We start from the raw sequence: 19,328 nt of genomic DNA on the forward strand, positions 1-19,328 counted from the left end.
ACATTGGAGTTTAAGTCTCCATCCGGGGACAACTCTATTCGGTAACAGTCCTGTGTATATACGATGTGTGCCTTACTATTGGCTGACCTCTTAGAACACTGCCATGGAAGGGTAATGGATGGTGATGATGATGAATCAGATGTTAATGGTGGGTTTTATCTCCATGGTTCATCCAAGGGCAGCATCTCCCAAGGAATCCTTATTTGACCTTCATGGAAATCCAATGCACACATTTTCTTTTTGTACTGTGAAATGGTACTGTGACGTCAATTTATACTGTATGACAGATCTTGCGTTTATTTTAACCCCAGGGGCATGTTGGGTCTTCGCACTGCTGGTTTTCATCTTTACCGTCTAATTAGTGCCTCATTCAAAAACTCATTGAGAACAAGATGAGAAACACAATCAAGCACATTCATCAATAGATGAACCTCCGGGAAAACAGCAGTACTGCAAACCTTAAAGAGGGACTGGCTGATTTCACCTTTATTTTCCTCTCCTCCTCATTTAAAAAAAATTTGATTTGTTTCTGGGAGGTGTGGTTTGATGTACTGCACCATCCAAAGCCCCAACCTTCGAATTTGTTAGGGAAAGGAGAGGCGTCACAACTCTCTGCAAATCTCAGTCTGTTTATCTGACCGATTTGGTTCAGAAAAATACTCTGTTTATGTCCTCGGTTTATATTCACACTTTTTAGTCCATTTTGGAGCTAGAATTGACTTATATGACTACCACTGATGCTACATAGACTGTTTTCAACAGGAAAAGTTTTTTTTTTCGCCTCAGTGATTCGACAGTGAAATTGTCTGGCAGAAGATCATCACCTGAGACCATCTCTCTCCTATAAAAATCCCCTCTGCAATAAACCCAGCGAGCAGAATAAAAACAACCTGATGTGGAGAGTGCATCACACGATGACAGGGGAAAAAGGGAGCAGGGAGGCAAAGAGACATTGTTTTAGTCGGTTTCCACTGAGAGTAATGCACCTGGGGGGGGGGGTGCATTATTTATTTTATATACTCCTGCTTTAAAGGTAGGCTGGGATATGACGTCACGCCCTCAAAGGCTGTATTGTAGTGAACGAGAAGGTCCACTCGTTCCACTGCCCTCCGACATAAGATGCCAATCGTATTCAGCTATACAGTGTCATCTTTTCCTCCCTTCTCTAAAATGTCTTTGGTTTGGATTTGGATTTTTAACTTTGGATTTTCGCTCTGTCGCAACAACGCTCTATTCTCTAGCCTGTTGCATCTTCGCTTTTTTGAAAGTCTCTGTTGTAAAGTCTCTAACATAGACAGTATAAACCTGTGTGTTCATTTCCAGAAAGCTGACCTGGCCTTAGCAGGGCTGACCATCACCTCAGAGAGAGAGAAGGTTGTCGACTTCTCCAAACCCTTCATGACCCTGGGAATCAGCATCATGTACAGAGCACATGCGGTGAGATGTACACACACACACACACACACACAACAGTCACACACACCGTTGTAGGAGTAAGTTGATCTTAGGTCAGCTTTCTGATCTTGAAGTTATTTCTTTCCACTTATGGTTAGGCATATGCTTTGGGGAAGGTATGTTCATCTTAGATATGTGCCTTTGTCAAACTTGAGTATTCAGTGTCCTGGAGTGCTACACGGTGAACAAGCCTTTTCTTCCAGCCAAGATCATTCACATCCAATTCAACTTCTTACTGTAGCTCCTCATCAATGAACCTTGAATGAGATGTGTTAATGCTGTGCCAGAGCCCCTGTGGCCCTGCAGGGTCAGGGTTGGTCATGACCATTACCAGTGATGCTAGCTACATCATAAGACTGATTCATATACCGCAGGTATTACGACACCAACGTTTTATGAGGAGGACACAGTACTTTTCCATCGTCTGACTTGCATTTGCGGCTTTGGCACATGTAAGTTATAGCCAAGGTTAACGAAAAATATCATTAAAATCTTCAATCTTTGCTGACCCCTATGTGAATAGTCATCTCTAAAGTGAGAGAGATGACCTACATGGAGATGGACAATTCATTTGGGCATTCAAGGGATCAAAATACACACACTTGTAGGAACATGCACACTAGCTATAGAAATCCCCTTTCAACCTTTAAAGGGATAGTAGAAAATCACATATTTGGTTCCTTACCCTAAAAAGAGTCTATGGACAAGGACAGACTTCAATCCACACTTTGGTTCTTGGTTTTGGTTCTGTTTATCTGGGCATCGTCACTAACCAATATCTGTTAGCATTTTTTAACCAAACACCAATGGAAGTCAATGGACCCTAAATTAGGATATTTTAAATGTCATGCCCATATCATCTCAAAGTAATTTAAATCAAGCCATTGAGCCTTTTCAGAGAATTTGGGATGATTTGGGCGTGACATTTAAAATATGCTCATTAAGAGTCCATTGACTCTAAAGATGCACCTCATTCAGATTGAAGATAAATAGAATCATAAATTATATGGTTAAATGGTTGTGATGGTCATGATTCAGACACTGATGGTTATAGCCCTCACTTCCTAAATCAAGAATTCCAATGAGCGATTACCACTACCCTAACTGTTCCTTGATCCTCACTGTAATCATATATGTTGTCGATTTGCAGACACGTAGACCAGGATACTTCTCCTTCCTGGACCCGTTTTCTCCAGGCGTGTGGCTCTTCATGCTGCTGGCCTATCTGATCGTCAGCTGTGTGCTCTTCCTGGTGGCCAGGTGAGTGTGGTGGGTGTAGCGCCACACTGACACCTGCTGGTCATTACCTGGACATGACATTTTGTCATAACGGATGAGTTTCTGGATAAGGATCGGATCTACGAGTTTCACAAACCACTTCGCGAAGGAGCTAACGTGCGATGTAGTTTGGCGAGTGTTTCCCAAACCAGCTCGTTACTCTCACATTCCTGAAGTTCACCTTGAAGTGGAGAGGAATATGTATCGATCAATGAATAATCGATAGGCCAAAAGCGCTGCTCTCAGGTCAGCTTTCTCCACTCAAATTCCAACCTAACTAATAAGAGGCTAATATAGAAGACTGACACTGGACCGGTTCTTCTAATAAACCTTTGTCTGTCGACATTGAGGCGCACACTTTGACAGGCACATGCGTAACAATCTCAACGCAGTTTCAATGCATGCATTCATTGGAACATTTTAAAATATGCTTTCAAAGAGTGATAGATTAAGAAATGCTTTTGTTACAGTTCACTATTCATCATGTAGGCCTGCACACAGCATTTATCCAAAATGTAGACTTTATGCTGAGCTGTAAAAAGACACTGCATCTTTTTATCTCAATAAGCCCCACAATAAATCAAGATATTCACCGATGTAAGCCCATGAGGCATTTCTAAGTTATACTATTCAAGAATCAATGGCAAAACATCATTATGTCCAAAAATGGATGTATTAATCCCAGATTTCCCCTTTTAATGATCATTCCTGTTTGTATCATTTTCCAGACTGACGCCGTATGAGTGGTGCAGTCCCGAGTCGTGCCTGCAGGGGCGCTGTCAGCTGGTGCTGAACCAGTACACTCTGGGGAACAGCCTGTGGTTCCCCGTGGGGGGGATCATGCAGCAGGGCTCCGCCATCGCCCCCCACGCCCTCTCCACACGCTGCCTCAGTGCCGTCTGGTGAGTGGGGTTACACAGGTTAGGGTTAGGGTTACACAGGTTAGGGTTAGGGTTACACAGGTTAGGGTTAGGGTTAAAGTTAGGGTTAGGGTTAAAGTTAGGGTTAGGGTTAGGGTTACACAGGTTAGGGTTAGGGTTAAAGTTAGGGTTAGGGTTAGGGCTGATACATATGTATACGATAAAGAGGGGGAATGGGATGCTCAACTCACCCAAACACGTCTTTAGGGTGCAGGGTCATGAGGACACACACTTTTAACTCTATACTCCAACAGTTCAAAAATCGAATTATTACTATGGGGTCGAATTAGAGATTCTCAGCTTTAATTCAATGTTTGTTTTTTTCAGATTGGGTTCACCATTTAGAAAGTATAACATTTTTGAAACATACTCCCTCTATTTCAGGGCTCCAAAAGTATTGGATAAAAATCATATAATATCCAAATAAAATACTCATGTTTAGGGTTTGGTCGACAATCCTTTGCATGCAATAACTGCCTGAAGTCTGTGACCCATTGACCCCACCAGACGCCGGGTATTTTCTCTGCCAGGCCTGTACTACAGCCACCTTCAGTTGTTCTTTGTTTTGAGGTCTTTTTGCCTAAAATCTTATCATTAGGAAATGCATGTTCAATTGGATTTAAATGTCAACTTCCCGCTTTTTGGCCCTGAAAAAAACTCTGAGTCCTGAGCTTGAGAGCCTTCCCAAGTTATATTTCTGTTCGTCTATTGAAATCAGGCCTGTGATGCTTCTTGGTGCAGGTGGTTCTTCACCCTGATCATAGTGTCCTCCTACACGGCCAACCTGGCCGCCTTCCTCACAGTCAGGAGGATGGACGCTGCCATCGAGTCAGTGGACGACCTGGCAGACCAGACCACCATAGAGTACGGCACGATGCAGGGCGGCTCCACCATGACCTTCTTTCAGGTATACTGTGTGTGTGTGTGTGTGTGTATAACTCTCAGTAGTAGTACTACTGCGCCTGCTACAGAGAATATGATTGCTTACTATGAATATAAATCAAAATCATCTAAAATATTCAAAATCAACTAGGCAGTTGCAACAAAAATTGCATTAATGTGAAACACAAAAAGTGCTCGCAAAAACATTTACAGTTAATCTATTTTCTCCTGTCTGCCAGGCCACATGTTACGTTACCGATGACCGATTTCATTTGTGATTACAGACTGATTGTTAGTTGAACTGAACAGAGATTCAATAACAATTTATTATTAATTAAGTGCATCATGGGAGAAATAGCTATATGCTGTAAGGAAATAATTAAGTTTTATTTGTCAACACTTACTCAGCTGATTTGTGTGTCTTACGTAGAGAGTTGTGTTTACTGTTTTGCAAAAAGGTGCTTAACATTAGCATTTTGTGTGAAAGCAATGAGAAATCAAATTAAATTGTATTGTATTGTATTTGTCACGTACATCGCATACAGCCGTAATTGACAGTGAAATGCTTTTTTTTTGCTCCTCGCTGAACAACACAACAACAATCAGTAATACAATATAATATATATAGAAAAAAAAGTGACAGTAGTAGTGTAAGGAGCAGCAGTAATGACTGAATAATAACTAGTAATACAGTGTAAGCAGCAGCAGTAATGACTGAATAATAACTAGTAATACAGTGTAAGCAGCAGCAGTAATGACTGAATAATAACTAGTAATACAGTGTAAGCAGTAGTGCAAGTAGCATCAGTAATTACGGTAATAGTGCAAGGTACAATGAATGTAGTGGCAATAATGTCAGATGTGTGGGGGGGGGGGGGTAGTATTGAGCTCAAGTTCAAGGGGGGGTTGAGGTAGTGGCGGCTGAGTGGGGGGGGGGGGAGTGGGGGTCAGTTGAACAGTCTAATGGCCTGCTGGTAGAAGCCTATTGGACTGGGTCTGCATGCTCCAGCAGCAGAGAGAACAGGGAGTGGCTGGGGTCACTTGATGATCTTCCCAGCCTTCCTCTTGCAACAGTTGCAGAAATTACCAACTGTTTTGCTGAAAAAGTTACTGTTGTGCTCATGCATGTTATTGCTATGGGCATGTGAACTTCTGTTTCATACAAATAGTGTAAGCAATCGAGGAAAAACTGTAATATGAACGATTCTTGGGTATTTCTTTCAAAAACAGCTATATATATATATATATATATATATATATATATATATATATGTTTCTAGATGTCCACAATGCTATTTCAAACACTTAACATTCCACGAAGGATATATAGTTTATAAACCCCAATTTCTTTGCTTGTGTTGACAGAACTCTGGGTACCAGACCTACCAGCGCATGTGGAACTTCATGCACTCCAAGCAGCCCAGCGTGTTTGTGAAGAGCACAGAGGAAGGCATAGACCGCGTGCTCAACTCCAACTACGCCTTCCTGCTGGAGAGCACCATGAACGAGTACCACCGCCAGCGCAACTGCAACCTCACCCAGATAGGAGGTCTGCTGGACACCAAGGGATATGGCATAGGCATGCCTCTGGGTGAGTGGAGAGAGGGAGAGGTGGGAGGGAGAGAGAGAGAGGAGGAACCTCAACTGTAACCCAGATAGGCCTGCTGGACAAGGGCTAGGGCATAGGCATGGGTAAGACCCATGCAGCAGTTGTATAGATAAAGCCTGAATCCCAAATAAACCGCTAGTCCCTACCCCTAGACACAACTAAAGGTGGATTTTTAGGTATAAGCAAGATGGTGAAAATTCCACCTAGCCTCCTTAACAGAGGGCAACACGGAGGTAGTATTTAGGGTACGGTTATAATTCACTGGGATAGGGATTTCCATGGGATTTGAAATCAAAGACATAAATGGAGCCCTCTCCAAACCAATGGCTGTGTCCTTTCTCCTTATCACTAGGCTCTGTGTACCGGGATGAGATTGACCTGGCCGTCCTCAAACTGCAGGAGGACAACAGGCTGGAGGTCCTGAAGAGAAAATGGTGGCAGGGAGACATGTGTTCCAAAGAGGACCATCGTGTGCAGGGTACTGTTTATCTCTTTGTATCGGGTGTCGTTTTACATCAACGTCAATGCAAGAGTTACACAAGCTGATCTTGAGTTTCCACCCCTAGTGATGTCAAGTACAATTTTATCTATAGAGCTTAATTCGTACATAAGATGCATTTAGGTATGTTTTACACACAACAAAAAACTGTAAAAAGACCAAAGCAAATAATTTAAGAACAAGATATCCCCCATATACTGGAAAATATGTCTTCACATTAGTCTCTGCACATTATCAACACGTAAACCATATACATTATATTAAAGAGTAATAATAGTGAATAATCATTTGCATCATTATGATTTGGTTTCCCTTTTTTGTTGTATTTCAATGTATTTGCTGTCTTTCATCACAGAGCACAACGGGTGCTTTCCTGTGGGGGGAACCTACCAAGAACTAGCTATACTTTGACACAATTGCAACAAAACATCCTCCTTTGTCACATCAAGAGTGACATTTTGACACTTTCTCTCTCTGTGCTAGGGTTGGGCATGGAGAACATTGGTGGCATCTTTGTGGTGCTGCTGTGTGGTCTGCTGCTGGGAGTCTTCACGGCAGGGCTGGAGTTTGTCTGGATGCAGCGCCACACTCGGAAGTCAGAGGTGAGGGCCGATGGAGCAACTATGCCGTAGTCAACAATTTAAAAACCAACTGAACCCTAATTCCGGTGTTGTAGCCTCCTGTAGTTCATTTGGCTCAATAAATCTATGGGTTAAAATATTAATATAGGACGGAAACTTCCCTACTCTCTCCTTTCTCATAGTCGGTGTGCACAGAGATACTGAGGGCTCTACACGGCATTCTACTGTGTGAGAGCAGTATGGAGCTGAGAAGTCTGCAAGGTCCGGGGACACTACTGCAGACGCACGCTCCACTCCCAGAGGAACGCGGCACTGAAACCAGCACTCTCGGCCTCAGTAACGGCATGGTGTGCGGTGCGATGGACAGTCGCGTCGGCTCTATGGAGCCTCTGTCTCACAGACTAGCACCGGACGCCATTTTGGCTCCACCGGGCTGCACTCACGTGCGGATCTGCCCGGAGTGTAGGGGCTTCAAAGGACTGCGTGCGCGGCCCCCACCACCCAGAGAACACTCGCCAGACATCAGAGAGGAGGGAGTATAGTGAACTAGGATAAGGCACAGGAGTGAACCTTCAGATGTGTTACGATTCACTACCCTTCAGCCGGAAAGTGTACACTTCCCCTCATGCGTCTAAAAGCATGGATTGGCGTAGCTAGAGAAAGGTTACTTACACCCGTCCTTAATCCATGAAGGGGGTTGTACAGTATTGAAGAACACCATACATACCAAAGGTCACCTCCAAACACTGGCCAACGGAGGAAGCAGTCTGGCATTTCGACACACCTGTCTTCCGTAGGGCCTCCACACACACAGATGGATGAAATGCATGACTGAATGTATATACATTTGTCTATACCATCAAAATTGTCAACAAATTTGAACTTTTGACCCATTTTAAGAAATTGCGGATGGTCGTCCGTGGTCTCTCATCAAATTCAATCTCCTAAAAAAGGAAATATGGGTTTGAAAACTGTGTGTAGAGGCCCTCATTCTACAGATTATTAAACACACTGACAAAGCCGATGGAGAAATACACACAACTGTGACTATCCAAGAGGTTTCATCAAAATCTGGTAATATACTTCAAACCCTCGCTCCAACTAACTCTTCACCAGGACCCCACTTTGCACTAGATGTGGGACAAACAGGAATGTGGTTGTGGACTATGCAGTATGTCAGTTTTATTTTCAAACATTCAAGTGCCAAAACCTTCATCTTGCTGTACAACTGTTACCATCACAGGCCTAAGGGAATTCATGAGTGAGAAATGTTTAATGTCTCCTTTTCTAAACAATAAAGTTGTTTTTCTGAGCAAAAGGCCCCTCTGTTTCCATGCCAACAGTTGGAGGACATCAACAAGCAATTAATTTCATACTGAAAACATTTCACCATAATCATACTATACAGTTATTTTATTTATACTAGGGAAACACACCAAAACCAAGGAGATATATATATATATATACACACAAATTATATTTATTTTATTTCTGTCTACCCCTCTGGATAATTACTGTACACATCGTGTTCATTCACTGTTGTTCCGGCTGCCCTTGTCTCTTTGGACCCTCAGAACCCTGGTCCCTCTTCCTTTTTCGTCCGTTCGTCTGTCCCTCTTCTTCTCTGAACTGGTGCCTTAATACAGCAAAAAAACACAGTAAGCTTCACATAAGAAATGAGGGGACTAGATCTCGCAATAGCAGCTTCCAAGAGGTCCTCTGTGGCTCAGTTGGTAGAGCATGGCGTTAACAACGCTTAGGTTGTGCGTTTGATTCCCATTGGGATATACTGAAAAAACACTGGAATTCTCTCACCTGGACTGCCACCGTCGGCCGCTGTTCCACACACGGCCAAAAGAGGGCAGCCAGTTGGCGTCGGTCTGGGAGCTGTGGTCGAAGTTGGCCCCCACTCGGTTTGGGGGGAGCTTCTTTAGCTTCTCTTGCTCTTCTGTAAGACAAATAAACTTGATCTCTCATTACATCATATACAAGTATACAATGCAACAAAATGCTTAATACAGAGCAGCTCTACATCAATCAAGATCAACAAGTAAAAATGTAAACAAATAAGCACTAAAGTAACTTTAAAGTACAAATATTCATAATATACAGTTTAGTAGCAGCAATAAGTGTATATTGCAGATGACAGTGCAAGTGTCAGGATCCACATAGCACTGGAGGTGGTGGTGAACACCATCCAAGGTTGCAACGATAAGACAGCATTTCTCTCAATAGTGGTCACAAATAAACGCTGTAATGGCTCTTCCCTAACGCTGTGACCTTACGGGTTTGTGACGGGGGACATTCAAGCTAAACGACCTACTGTTGGAGAGATTACAACATGCATGTCAGGATCTACTCAGGACTAAATGTTGTGGCTTTGTGCGACGAGGTCGTTGAGTGGTTTGTATGCAGAAGTCAAGGTTCTTACTCTGTTTCAGGAAGTCCTGGAGCGATGGTCCGATCTCCTGCTCTGCTGTCCCGGAGCGCTTGGGTTCATCCTGGAGCCATGGAGGGATGGCTCCTGCAAATGTCAACATAGAGGCAGGATTATCTCAGTGCCAAGGGTGACTTTATTCATTCACCAAAAATGCATCAATTATGATGCTTCATTCTATAGCCAAAGTGTTGTTGCTAGGTAAATACCACAAAACACTTGGCACTCTAGGTGGTGAGTGTTCTGGAATTATTTGGCAGTTCGTGAGTTAATCAACACAACTTACACAAACATGCATGTACAATAACATGAGACAACCTATGGACATGACTTTACCTGTGTGAACATTTCCACTGTTGGAGGAATCCTGTTGAGCAAGTGGAAAAACATGATTAAAACAAAGTTGTTGTTTTTCTTTTGGAGGAATACTTGCCCTTTTTATTGTTTTGTTTACAATGAAGGCAATCCTTCATGACTGCAATGATTAATCTACCTGGTAGCCAATGAAGGTCAAGCCTGGACCAGGCCCCGCCCACTGCCTGTCCACCATCTTGTCCACCCAGCTTGGCCCCGCCTGCTCATCTGATCCTTGTGGCCTGAAGTGAGAGCTTCTCCCAAAGTTAAAATCCATATTAACATCACCAGACAGATCTTAAATGTTGGGTAATGTCACAAAAAAAAAACAGCATAATGTGATTACTCCAATACATTGACCATAAGAACCCATACAAAAAGGTGTATTCTTTAAGGTTTACATAACAGCAGTCCAAAACCACAGACAGCCTTTTGTAGGAGAGAAGGACAACTTCTTACCTGGAAGCTTCCTCCACTGAGTCACACTGTCCCTGTGCGTTTGAAAGCTCCAGCTCTGCCTCAGGCTGAGGTTGATTCAGGAAAAGCCAACAGCGGTTCATACACGTTTTTTTAAAAACAAACATCTCGATCCCTGACTCACACAATGTGAAATAAACATCTCCTCAGAGTTCAATTAAATGAATTACATCAGAGCAACCACATCCATGAATTAGCATATAACAGCAATAGCTAGGCTGAGGTTGATTCAGGAAAAGCCAACAGCGGTTCATACAGTTTAAAAAAAAAACATCTCAATCCCTGACTCACACAATGTGAAATAAGAGTCCAATTAAATGACAATGAAATGAGTTACATCAGAGCAACTACATCCATAAATTAGCATACAAGGGCAATAGCTATGGTTACAAGTGGTCTTAATTCTTGTTCACAACTCAAATAGGACAGCAGGGAGGTTCCCAGTGATATGGATACGGTTGTTGCATCCTGGAAAAACAAACCTCAATGAGGGACTGGAGGACTTCCTGCCGATGCTGCTCCTGGGCCCGGATATGAGCAGCTTGCTAGATGGAGGCAGAGAACACATTTACAGCATTTAGCAGACGCCTTTATCCAAAGCGACTTACAACAAATACATTTGTTTAAGTAAGTGAATCATCTATGCAACAGACATCATAAGAAAGTAATCAATGCTCACACCAGGGGCCATTGGCAGTCGTAATGCCAGAAGCCCTTATTTATATTATTAACAGGAGAACTTGTACAGGGGGGTAGTGGGGGTGAAGCGGTCTCTAGGAGGGACTTAAGATGCAGCCTGAAGAGCCTGAAGTTTTCAATCTCTTCAGGCTACATCTTACACACACACACACACACACGACTATGAATCTAGATATCATCTTCATGTCAAGCCTCTTAGGAGTTCACAGTTCTTCAACAAATCGTACCTGCTTGATGAGTTCATCTTCCTTCTCCTCATAGGAATCCAAAGCTTTTGCCACCTCAGTCTTAAACCTAAAATTTAAAAACAACAAATGTCACATCTCGACATTTTCCAAAACAGACTTGGGCAAAGGGGGGCGAAACAATTCGGCAATCCTGTAGTCCTACCTCTCAGTCTCCTCTTCTGTGACGATGAACTTGTCCCTCAGCTTGGGGTCTGCTTTATTTTCCCACCAGAACTTGTGTGTGTTCTTCCTGTGATCTGGACTGATGATACACACGACATTACCATGAAAATACATACGAACATTGACCAAGTGCCAGGAGGATAAAAACGCTGTTTGTGCATGTTACCAGACATTCACAAATATGTTAATAAAAACGAAATTGAAGGGAGTCATCTTACGTGGCCATGTGTTCTAACAAGCCCCCGAACAACACGGTGATGTTGCCATCCGTGACGTTTCTCGGAACCTCCACCCTGCAGCAGTAGCACCAAAATTTGCGCTCGTCCCGAGTACAATCAAACTTCTCCACCTGCGGGTTCTTGATTGTTCGGCGAGCCTCTTTCACCTGTGACATGAACACAAACAGGCCAACGTGAAGAGGACCTTTCAAATGATAAGACCACCTGACGAAGCTGGTCTCGTCTGGGACAAGTCAGACAATCAAGTCCATATTTATTGTACATTACCTTCTCGAGGAATTTGACAAGGACCACTTTGAGTTTGCTCTGATGGCTTTTCCCGAATATGTGTCCCTTTCCCGAGAACGACGTTTGCCCACATATCGCACAGGAAAATGCACCCATGATCTCACTGCACGTCCCCTTGGCTGCTTAGTTTTCGACCAGGCGCACTACGGCGACATTAGGCATTGGTGGACTTGGGGCTGGGCTAGGCTAGGCTAGCTGGTTACTCGTGTCATAAACTAATCGAGAAAAATAAATGGTAGCGTAAATCCCTTAACTGAACAACAATTACATTTGCTATAACTAGCTACAACGTTGAGAACCAAGCAGGTGTCAATTTGTTAATTTTCGAAATTCTAGCACAGAGATAGAGAGATAGGAGGACCTTTGGTTCTAGTTACTTTCAAAATAAAAGCCTCCTCACGAAATTATGTATTCAGCACGTGATGGTAGCCCTCATGTGGCCAGGATGAGTCACTGTATCGGTGCAGTCAAAGCATTTGACTAAAGTTTATTTTTTAGATTGCATTTTTATTTGTCAAAATAAATTAAACAAAATGCACAGTTCAGGGTAGAAATTCATATCTTCAAAGAAGAAAAATCAGACCAAGAAAAGAACATGCAGTCAAAATCTAGACCATTCATAATTTTAACCAAAGAAAATCATATTCAGACTGAAGAGAAAACAAAGTGCTCTAATTTGCTTCTCCATTTCAATGCCCTTCACATGGAAGCCCACTCTGCCCCATAGGGCCAGGTCCTTGTGTGTGTACCTCTATTCAAGGTGAAGGTCACAGCTCCAGCAGAGTTTGAATCATGTCTGCCAAAGAAAATAAAAGCATCAACACTCATGGGATCGTACTTGGAGGACTGGTGTTTGTTCATGTCACCACATTCATAAACTATAGCGGCCAGTGAATTACTAGTTATTCGACCGCTCATTTCAAACTGCCATGAGTACCACATACGTTACATTTTTACTTATCACACTGTATTGTTGATGTCGATTGGTGTCGTAGAGCTGCTCTGCCTTAAGCATTCCATTTTTTCAAACTTGAACATCTCACCAGGGCTATGCATGCTTCTCTTGAGAACTCTGAAGGAATCCCCAATGAGGGTGTGTATCTCATCCCTCAGTCTCCGGCGGCCATCCAGGGTCAGGTGCCACAGGCAAGACTTCCGCTTCCCCTCACTGCAGACCTGCTGGGGGGTCTTTCGAAAGCTGTTGCTGAAACACAGGTTGTGCCGAATGGTGTTTTTCCAGCCGTCAGGGGCAGTCTGGAAGAATGGGAAGTGCTCTCTGGGAAGCAGAGGACAACGCCAGATTAAACAATCCTCAAAGACATGATCTGAAAGGGTTGTAACCCCACATGTTCAGACAGGTGTAAAAGCTATAGGCCTACACTGCTACACAGTATTCCTAAATAAAGTGAACCCAGCTTTTAAAATGGCTGCTTTGATCAATTCCATGATACAAGATCCACCTTGAAAAAAAATAAATGATCTATTAACCCTTCCAGTTTGACAACACAGTCTTCATTGTCTTCCTACTGGGGAGTTTTTCCCTGGCTTGCTTTCGGGAAGTGCTATACAAATAAAGCGTGTATACTTAGGCCATGCCAAAACGCGTCAGTGTTTTTTTTTATAGCGTTTGTTCCATTGAACATGCCACAATAAATGAAGGCATTTCATTCTATGAAGGGTGCCTTGGTCCTCCTTGCTCAATTAACCCCATTCTCAAAGAGCACCTTCAATCTACTAAGATACACTAGTATATCCCAGAAGCGCTTCCCTTCTTTTCCTCAACAAATAACACATTACTGACTTGTAATTCCAACCTTGTGAAGTTATAGATCTGCTGCACGTTGAGGCTGCCAGTGCGACTGCTGCTCAGTGCCATGGCGATCAGAATACAGTAGTTGACAGGAGGCCGCGGCCAGGCGCCGTTCTTCAAGTTGTTGCTGTCTTGCAGGGCTCGCTGGAGACGTTTGCTCTGCGCCAGGCTGAGTTTACGCATCCCAGCCTTCGGCGTCCTCGCCTTATAGGCATTTTTGGATTTCCGACAAACAGGGACATCCACTGAAGAGGCGTCATCCTCATCCGTAAGCTAAATAATACATAAAAAAAAAAAACAGTAGGCATCATTAAAACCAGAAAGAAACGATTGAGTAGGAACATCCTATTTAAAGCACCAATACAGTTAATATGTTCACGGCCTACTGAGAGACCCAGATGTAATGTGAACTTGTGCTCAGAGGAACCATACCATGTACTCGCTGGAGGAGGAGGCGTGCAGAGACTCATCTAGGCCAGTGTTCTCAGGTGAGACAGAGAGCCCATTTTGGATGGAGTTCACTTGAACAGGGTGGGCTGCGGGCTTGGGCAGGGGCTCCATTGGTATTTTTGAGCGAGTCAATGCCTTTGCTGTTTTTTTAGGATACTTAATAGGGCAAGCTAGGTTGGGGTTGACCATCAACCATAGATTTGGCTGTATCAGAGATTCTGCAATGGGAGACAATATTTTTTGGGGGGTAAATATGTATCAATTAAAATATTGATCATGAACAAATTCCATTGTATTATCTCACCCGTTTTCTGAAGACTTTGACAAAGATAGTCGTCCTTTCGTCTTGATATTCGTGCATAGTGCCACTGAACCAGATACTGATCATTCCGTTTGTCTTCTGCCAATAGATGACGTGGAATGTATTAGGAGCACTGACGGAAACAACATCTCATATGATCTCAACGACTGTAGAGTTGTTGGCTATTGAGGTGACGCAGATAACATCCATTTAAACTCGAATGTTAACCATACCTTGGTAAAATTGGTCAGTTGTTGTTGTTAACTTGATCTCTTCATCCATATCCCAGTCAGTGAGGCCGGTTGATAGATGTAGGTCAAGAAACCTGCTTCTAGCTTTAAATTCTAGAGCCATTTTCGCTCCGTCGAAAGAGGTGTCTGATTAACATAAATAACCATTGGAAAAAGTGCCATCCACGACAGGTCACAAGTCTGAATGAACTCGCCAGATATAGGTGATGGGGCCTTGCCTCCGCACCAGGTGTGAAGAATTAGCCATATCTCTGCATTTAGAATTACGAACAGAGTGGGTGAATTTAGGAAAAAAAATATATATATATGTTTTATTCTTCAATTTATTTAATCAATAATCAATGTTATTCTGCATATATTTTTTGGTCAATATTGCTCGTCAAGCTGGGGTTACCGTTTTAGTCACTCTCACTGAAACAAATTCCATTATATTCCATTCATGTTTTAAAACAACAATCTATTGAAACACTTTTCAAACCCTCTAATCTAGGGTTTGAAAAGTGACTGAAATTGGTTTGACAGCATGATACAAAAGTGCTGAAAGCAGATTCCTTTAATAGTGGAATGAAATAAGAAATGTAAAACAATATAGAAATGTCAGCAATATGTAGACCTGCTTTTTGGGATCCCACCTACAGCCTTATGTATAATATACATTTGCATGAATACATCCAAAATACAAGTAAAAATCGAGCTACTGGTATAAATCTTATAAATCTGTGCCTTTCTTATTTAATATTATCAACAACAAAAAACAACAGAAAAAAAAATAATAATAATTATAGCAAAATGTAGAATTCAGGCTTTTGAAATGCCTTTGCCTCAATCCCCAACAGAGAAGGCAATAGTGACAGAGAGAGCTACCAGCAAGATGAACATGGCAAGAGAGAGGATGACAGTGATGACCACCATGGCTCCACTGCGTGCTGGCAGGCCATCCTGTATTTTGTTGTAGTCCTTAGCTGCAATGAAGAACATGACATAAGTCATGTGTGTCAGGTTCTTGGTAACAGAATATACAGCAGTTGATATAGGCACTGACCACAGTCACTCCTTCCAAACTGACACAATGGGACGGGAATAAGAACCACTGTCTTCAAATACCTTCTCTTGTAGTGACTTCCAGAACATTGCTCTTCTCTGCCCCAACCACATACTGAAGACTGAAAACAAACATAAATCAATTTGATAGGGCTCAAAAGTCCTTGTTTGAATACGATGCCAATTTCTAAATGAAACACCAAAGATAGACTTTTGTCAATGAAAAGAGAATGTAGCATAAGGTACCTGTACATTGCCCCATTGGTGAGATTTGATACTTCATAGCCCAATTGTCTGCTTAGAGTGAACTGGCCATTGTTCTCATTGGCTGAGATGATGTCCCTTCGGAACCGACAAGGGGCCACTTTAAATATATTGGCTAAAGTTTCTGTTGAATGAAAAAGTTAATGCTTTTTATTTTATTTTATTTATTTATTTTACTTTTGGTACATATGTTATAAATATTATTATCACAATCTTTTTATTTCAGAGTGAAATAATGTAGGCCTATAGATAGTCATGAGTAACTAGAAACTGAATCAAGGGTTTTTTTAAGGTGACTTACTGCTCTCATTGGTGTCTGTCCTGTTGTACTCCAAAGTGACACTCTGGGTTGCCAGAGAACAAGGAGGCAGACTCAGGAGTAGAGAATCGATCAACTTTCCTGTTACAACTCCATCATACTCATTCAGTAATCTCATTTTGAATTCTAGAATAAAACAATAATATGAACTTTGAGGGAATAGCCACTGCTTCTCAAATATTTAAGAAATGAAAAATGTATGGACTGTTGTGTTCATTGGCATAAATCAGTACATTTTCTACTTGAGACTTGAAAGCATTCAAATACTATTGACATATTTCATTAAGTATCATACGTTCCATTTGTTCAATTTCTTAACTGTTATTGAATCTCATTTCAATACCAATGTGTATTATATGTCAAAAACATAACGCACCTGCATTTGCGAGGGTGAAAAGCAGCCCAAAGACTATTGGCCTCATTGTTGTTGCTAGATAGCCCATCCTTGCTGAATATGTGAGACCTGTGTGAACACAATAACACTGCGACTTTATGAAATGGGAATACAGAGGAAGGTGCTGGCTGAGACAAAGGGGGCAAACCGGTTCGACCAGATTTATCTGTGGACATCAGACCTTTTGTTTACAGTCGGTATTGCAATTTCTTCACCCTAAGGGAGCACCGGGCACCTTGGACCGCCAATGTCAATCTGAGTCATGGGCCTATAATGCCCAGGCTATTTCTGGTGGCATATACAGTTCCAGAATACTGTGTAAATATGCTCCACACACGCTAAAAGAATTGTCCTCAATTTGCCCATTCTTGAGCACTTCAGTAGCCTACTGATCTGCCCCATTCAATTCTCCATAACTACTTACAGTACCAGTCAAAAGTTTGGACACAAACTTGCCAAGTGTGCAAAGCTGTCATCAAAGCAAAAGGTGGCTACTTTGAAGAATCTAAAATATAAAACATATTCTGGTTTGTTTAACACTTTTTTGTTTACTACATAATTCCATATGTGTTCCTTCATAGTTTTGATGTCTTCAATATTAATCTACAATGTAGAAAATAATAAAAAAAAAAAAAAAAAAAAAGAGTATCTTCAAACTATCTTTCAATATAGCTTCAAACTATATTTCAAATGTTCGGACTTTTATTCTGAAATATTCAAATAAATTGGATCGGAAAATTGAAGCTCATTTGTGAGTGGTGACTTCATTTATTTCGAATCACCTTTAAAAGAGCATTGATTCAAAACACATTGTTTTACTGAAACGTTGTTGAAAATCAATGACACAGTCGCTAGTCAAGCCAAAATATTGCAATGCAATGGATTCGGTGAGTAATCCCCACTACTACGTAGTTAACTATAACACCACTTTACACTGTTAGCAGCCTCGCAAAACAAGATTAGCTTGCAAGCCAACTTCAATTTATTATTTACTTGGAAGACATCCTCAAACCGCGTACTTAACTCGCCAGTTTGCTAACGCAGCTTGCACACAAAAAACATTGTAGAAGATGAAAAGCTGTCTTGTGTGATTGATTGCAGGTCACTGAGGATCAGACGAACTTGTCCAGGGGTCCTGACTGCAAAGTTAACAGTGAAGACCAGGACCCGTTGAAGACCCTCAAGGAAGTCTCTGTGAGACTGGTGGACTGTCTCAAAATCCAAAAGGCGAACATGAAGTACATGAATAATCAGCAGGTCCCAGGGATGAACAACATGAATGCTCTTGAGGCCCAAGGGTTGAAGACTATAAATGCTCAACAGTTTGAAGAGACGGGAACACAATGGACAGAAATAATGATGAAACAGCCCGAGGATGTGTTAGTCGACCTTCCAGGTAAGTGGTTTTATGAGAGGTGATCTTTGCCAAATATATTATGAAAAGGAGTTAGTTGGCTAACTCTTAGTTTGTTCAGTCAATTGATGTGGCGTGGCATTTCTATTAGCTCTTGAGAGGGTGGAGGTAGTTGGAGAGTGTAATCTTCCTGATCATTTAATACCAGGACAAATCGTCTGCTTCTGCTCTCGTGTTAGTGTATAATTGGGGTTTGCATTGAAACGTGATGTTCTATTTGCTTGGTTTACACAGTTTCGTTGGAGTAATAGTATACAGTAACTCAACTTGATGTGCCTGTTTTACAGGAGAAAGCTCAACCACCTATATTAATGTTGCGTTTCTTTGTCAGGTGACTCGAGACAAGACCTGGATATTCAGGAGGCAACACGGTCTCCCCTGGTATGTCCGCAAGTAGAGGATCATCCTCAGTTTAAAAACATGGAAGCACAGCAAGAAGAACTGACTGCAAATTGCCCATGTCCCATAGAATACAACCAACGAGGGACTCAAGAAAAATGCGTAAGGAAACTGTTAACAGATATGCCCCCGACGTGCTCAAAATACCCGAGGGCTTTTGTTCATCTAACACGACTGAGGGTACATGAAAGAACACACTCCAGAGAGAAGCCTTACCATTGTTTGCATTGTGGGAAGAGTTTTGCTTATCCCAGTCGACTAAAAGTACACGAAAGAACACATACCGGTGAGAAGCCTTACCACTGCTCTGATTGTGGCAAGAGGTTTGCTCAATTAGCAAACTTGCAAGTTCACAAACGAATACACACTGGAGAGAAACCTTTCAAATGCCCCACATGTGATGAGGGATTCTCTCAGTTAGCAAACCTGCAAGCTCATCAGAAAAAACATAGTGGGGTGATGCCTTTCCCCTGCTCTGAATGTGACAAGCATTTCTTCAATCAACACCGGTGAGAGGCCTTACCGGTGCTCATCATGTGGAAAGGCGTTCACTCAGG

The 19,328-nt window shown here is 42.2% G+C and overlaps 4 protein-coding genes across 7 annotated transcripts in view; 1 reads left to right on the forward strand and 3 right to left on the reverse strand.

The window, feature by feature from the left end:
• The window catches only part of LOC310825082 (glutamate receptor ionotropic, kainate 4-like), a gene marked incomplete at its 5' end in the record, with an annotated part of 28,208 nt that extends 20,421 nt beyond the window's left edge, over positions 1-7,787 (forward strand). The window contains 8 exons of the mRNA XM_083697523.1: positions 1,324-1,437; positions 2,606-2,715; positions 3,462-3,635; positions 4,395-4,560; positions 5,901-6,126; positions 6,497-6,622; positions 7,127-7,245; positions 7,407-7,787. Coding sequence (XP_083553649.1) covers positions 1,324-1,437; positions 2,606-2,715; positions 3,462-3,635; positions 4,395-4,560; positions 5,901-6,126; positions 6,497-6,622; positions 7,127-7,245; positions 7,407-7,766 — 1,395 coding nt within the window. The 3' untranslated portion in view covers positions 7,767-7,787. The remainder of the gene's footprint in view (positions 1-1,323; positions 1,438-2,605; positions 2,716-3,461; positions 3,636-4,394; positions 4,561-5,900; positions 6,127-6,496; positions 6,623-7,126; positions 7,246-7,406) is intronic.
• Positions 7,788-7,819: 32 nt separating this feature from the next.
• On the reverse strand, positions 7,820-12,487 carry cenatac (centrosomal AT-AC splicing factor). Of its 3 annotated transcripts, none has more exons than XM_083697538.1 (11): positions 12,108-12,487; positions 11,820-11,986; positions 11,582-11,680; positions 11,419-11,485; positions 10,975-11,037; positions 10,475-10,539; positions 10,155-10,257; positions 9,998-10,028; positions 9,656-9,748; positions 9,040-9,172; positions 7,820-8,860 (listed from the first exon to the last, which is right to left on the reverse strand). In XM_083697538.1, the coding sequence occupies exons 1-11, from the start codon at positions 12,222-12,224 to the stop codon at positions 8,758-8,760; spliced, it is 1,041 nt and encodes a 346-aa protein (XP_083553664.1). In that variant the 5' UTR covers positions 12,225-12,487; the 3' UTR covers positions 7,820-8,757. The 3 variants fall into 3 exon arrangements, with proteins under 3 accessions (XP_083553664.1, XP_083553663.1, XP_083553662.1); XM_083697537.1 differs by having other exon boundaries at positions 10,155-10,269; XM_083697536.1 differs by having other exon boundaries at positions 10,155-10,312; positions 10,949-11,037.
• A 131-nt stretch (positions 12,488-12,618) lies between these two features.
• foxr1 (forkhead box R1) lies at positions 12,619-15,325 on the reverse strand. 2 transcript variants are annotated; one of them, XM_083697541.1, is made up of 6 exons: positions 14,923-15,325; positions 14,693-14,788; positions 14,371-14,606; positions 13,943-14,211; positions 13,172-13,404; positions 12,619-12,924 (listed from the first exon to the last, which is right to left on the reverse strand). In XM_083697541.1, exons 1-6 carry the CDS (start codon positions 15,041-15,043, stop codon positions 12,896-12,898), a joined length of 984 nt encoding a protein of 327 aa, XP_083553667.1. In that variant the 5' UTR covers positions 15,044-15,325; the 3' UTR covers positions 12,619-12,895. The 2 variants fall into 2 exon arrangements, with proteins under 2 accessions (XP_083553667.1, XP_083553666.1); XM_083697540.1 differs by having other exon boundaries at positions 12,619-13,404.
• A 339-nt stretch (positions 15,326-15,664) lies between these two features.
• Positions 15,665-17,964, reverse strand: upk2 (uroplakin 2). Its single transcript, XM_083697545.1, has 6 exons — positions 17,952-17,964; positions 16,941-17,027; positions 16,547-16,690; positions 16,228-16,369; positions 16,045-16,103; positions 15,665-15,902 (listed from the first exon to the last, which is right to left on the reverse strand). Exons 2-6 carry the CDS (start codon positions 17,005-17,007, stop codon positions 15,763-15,765), a joined length of 552 nt encoding a protein of 183 aa, XP_083553671.1. The 5' UTR covers positions 17,008-17,027; positions 17,952-17,964; the 3' UTR covers positions 15,665-15,762.
• Between the last annotated feature and the right edge of the window lie 1,364 nt (positions 17,965-19,328).

Source organism: Argentina silus (genome assembly GCF_951799395.1).
Source record: "Argentina silus genome assembly, chromosome: 2".
NCBI classification, from domain to species: domain Eukaryota; kingdom Metazoa; phylum Chordata; class Actinopteri; order Argentiniformes; family Argentinidae; genus Argentina; species Argentina silus.

Excerpts from the sequence above, each read along its gene's own strand:
- cenatac (XM_083697536.1), bottom strand. The coding sequence starts at position 12,224 with ATGGGTGCATTTTCCTGTGCGATATGTGGGCAAACGTCGTTCTCGGGA. Across the intron at positions 11,987-12,107 it reads TTGTCAAATTCCTCGAGAAG|GTGAAAGAGGCTCGCCGAAC; the intron begins GTAATGTACAAT and ends TTCATGTCACAG. Across the intron at positions 9,749-9,997 it reads CAGTGGAAATGTTCACACAG|GAGCCATCCCTCCATGGCTC; the intron begins GTAAAGTCATGT and ends TGACATTTGCAG.
- foxr1 (XM_083697540.1), bottom strand. The coding sequence starts at position 15,043 with ATGGCTCTAGAATTTAAAGCTAGAAGCAGGTTTCTTGACCTACATCTA. Across the intron at positions 14,789-14,922 it reads AACTGACCAATTTTACCAAG|AAGACAAACGGAATGATCAG; the intron begins GTATGGTTAACA and ends ATCTATTGGCAG. Across the intron at positions 13,405-13,942 it reads CAGATCTATAACTTCACAAG|AGAGCACTTCCCATTCTTCC; the intron begins GTTGGAATTACA and ends TCTGCTTCCCAG.
- upk2 (XM_083697545.1), bottom strand. The coding sequence starts at position 17,007 with ATGGGCTATCTAGCAACAACAATGAGGCCAATAGTCTTTGGGCTGCTT. Across the intron at positions 16,691-16,940 it reads TTTCACCCTCGCAAATGCAG|AATTCAAAATGAGATTACTG; the intron begins GTGCGTTATGTT and ends GTTTTATTCTAG. Across the intron at positions 16,104-16,227 it reads ACCAATGGGGCAATGTACAG|TCTTCAGTATGTGGTTGGGG; the intron begins GTACCTTATGCT and ends GTTTGTTTTCAG.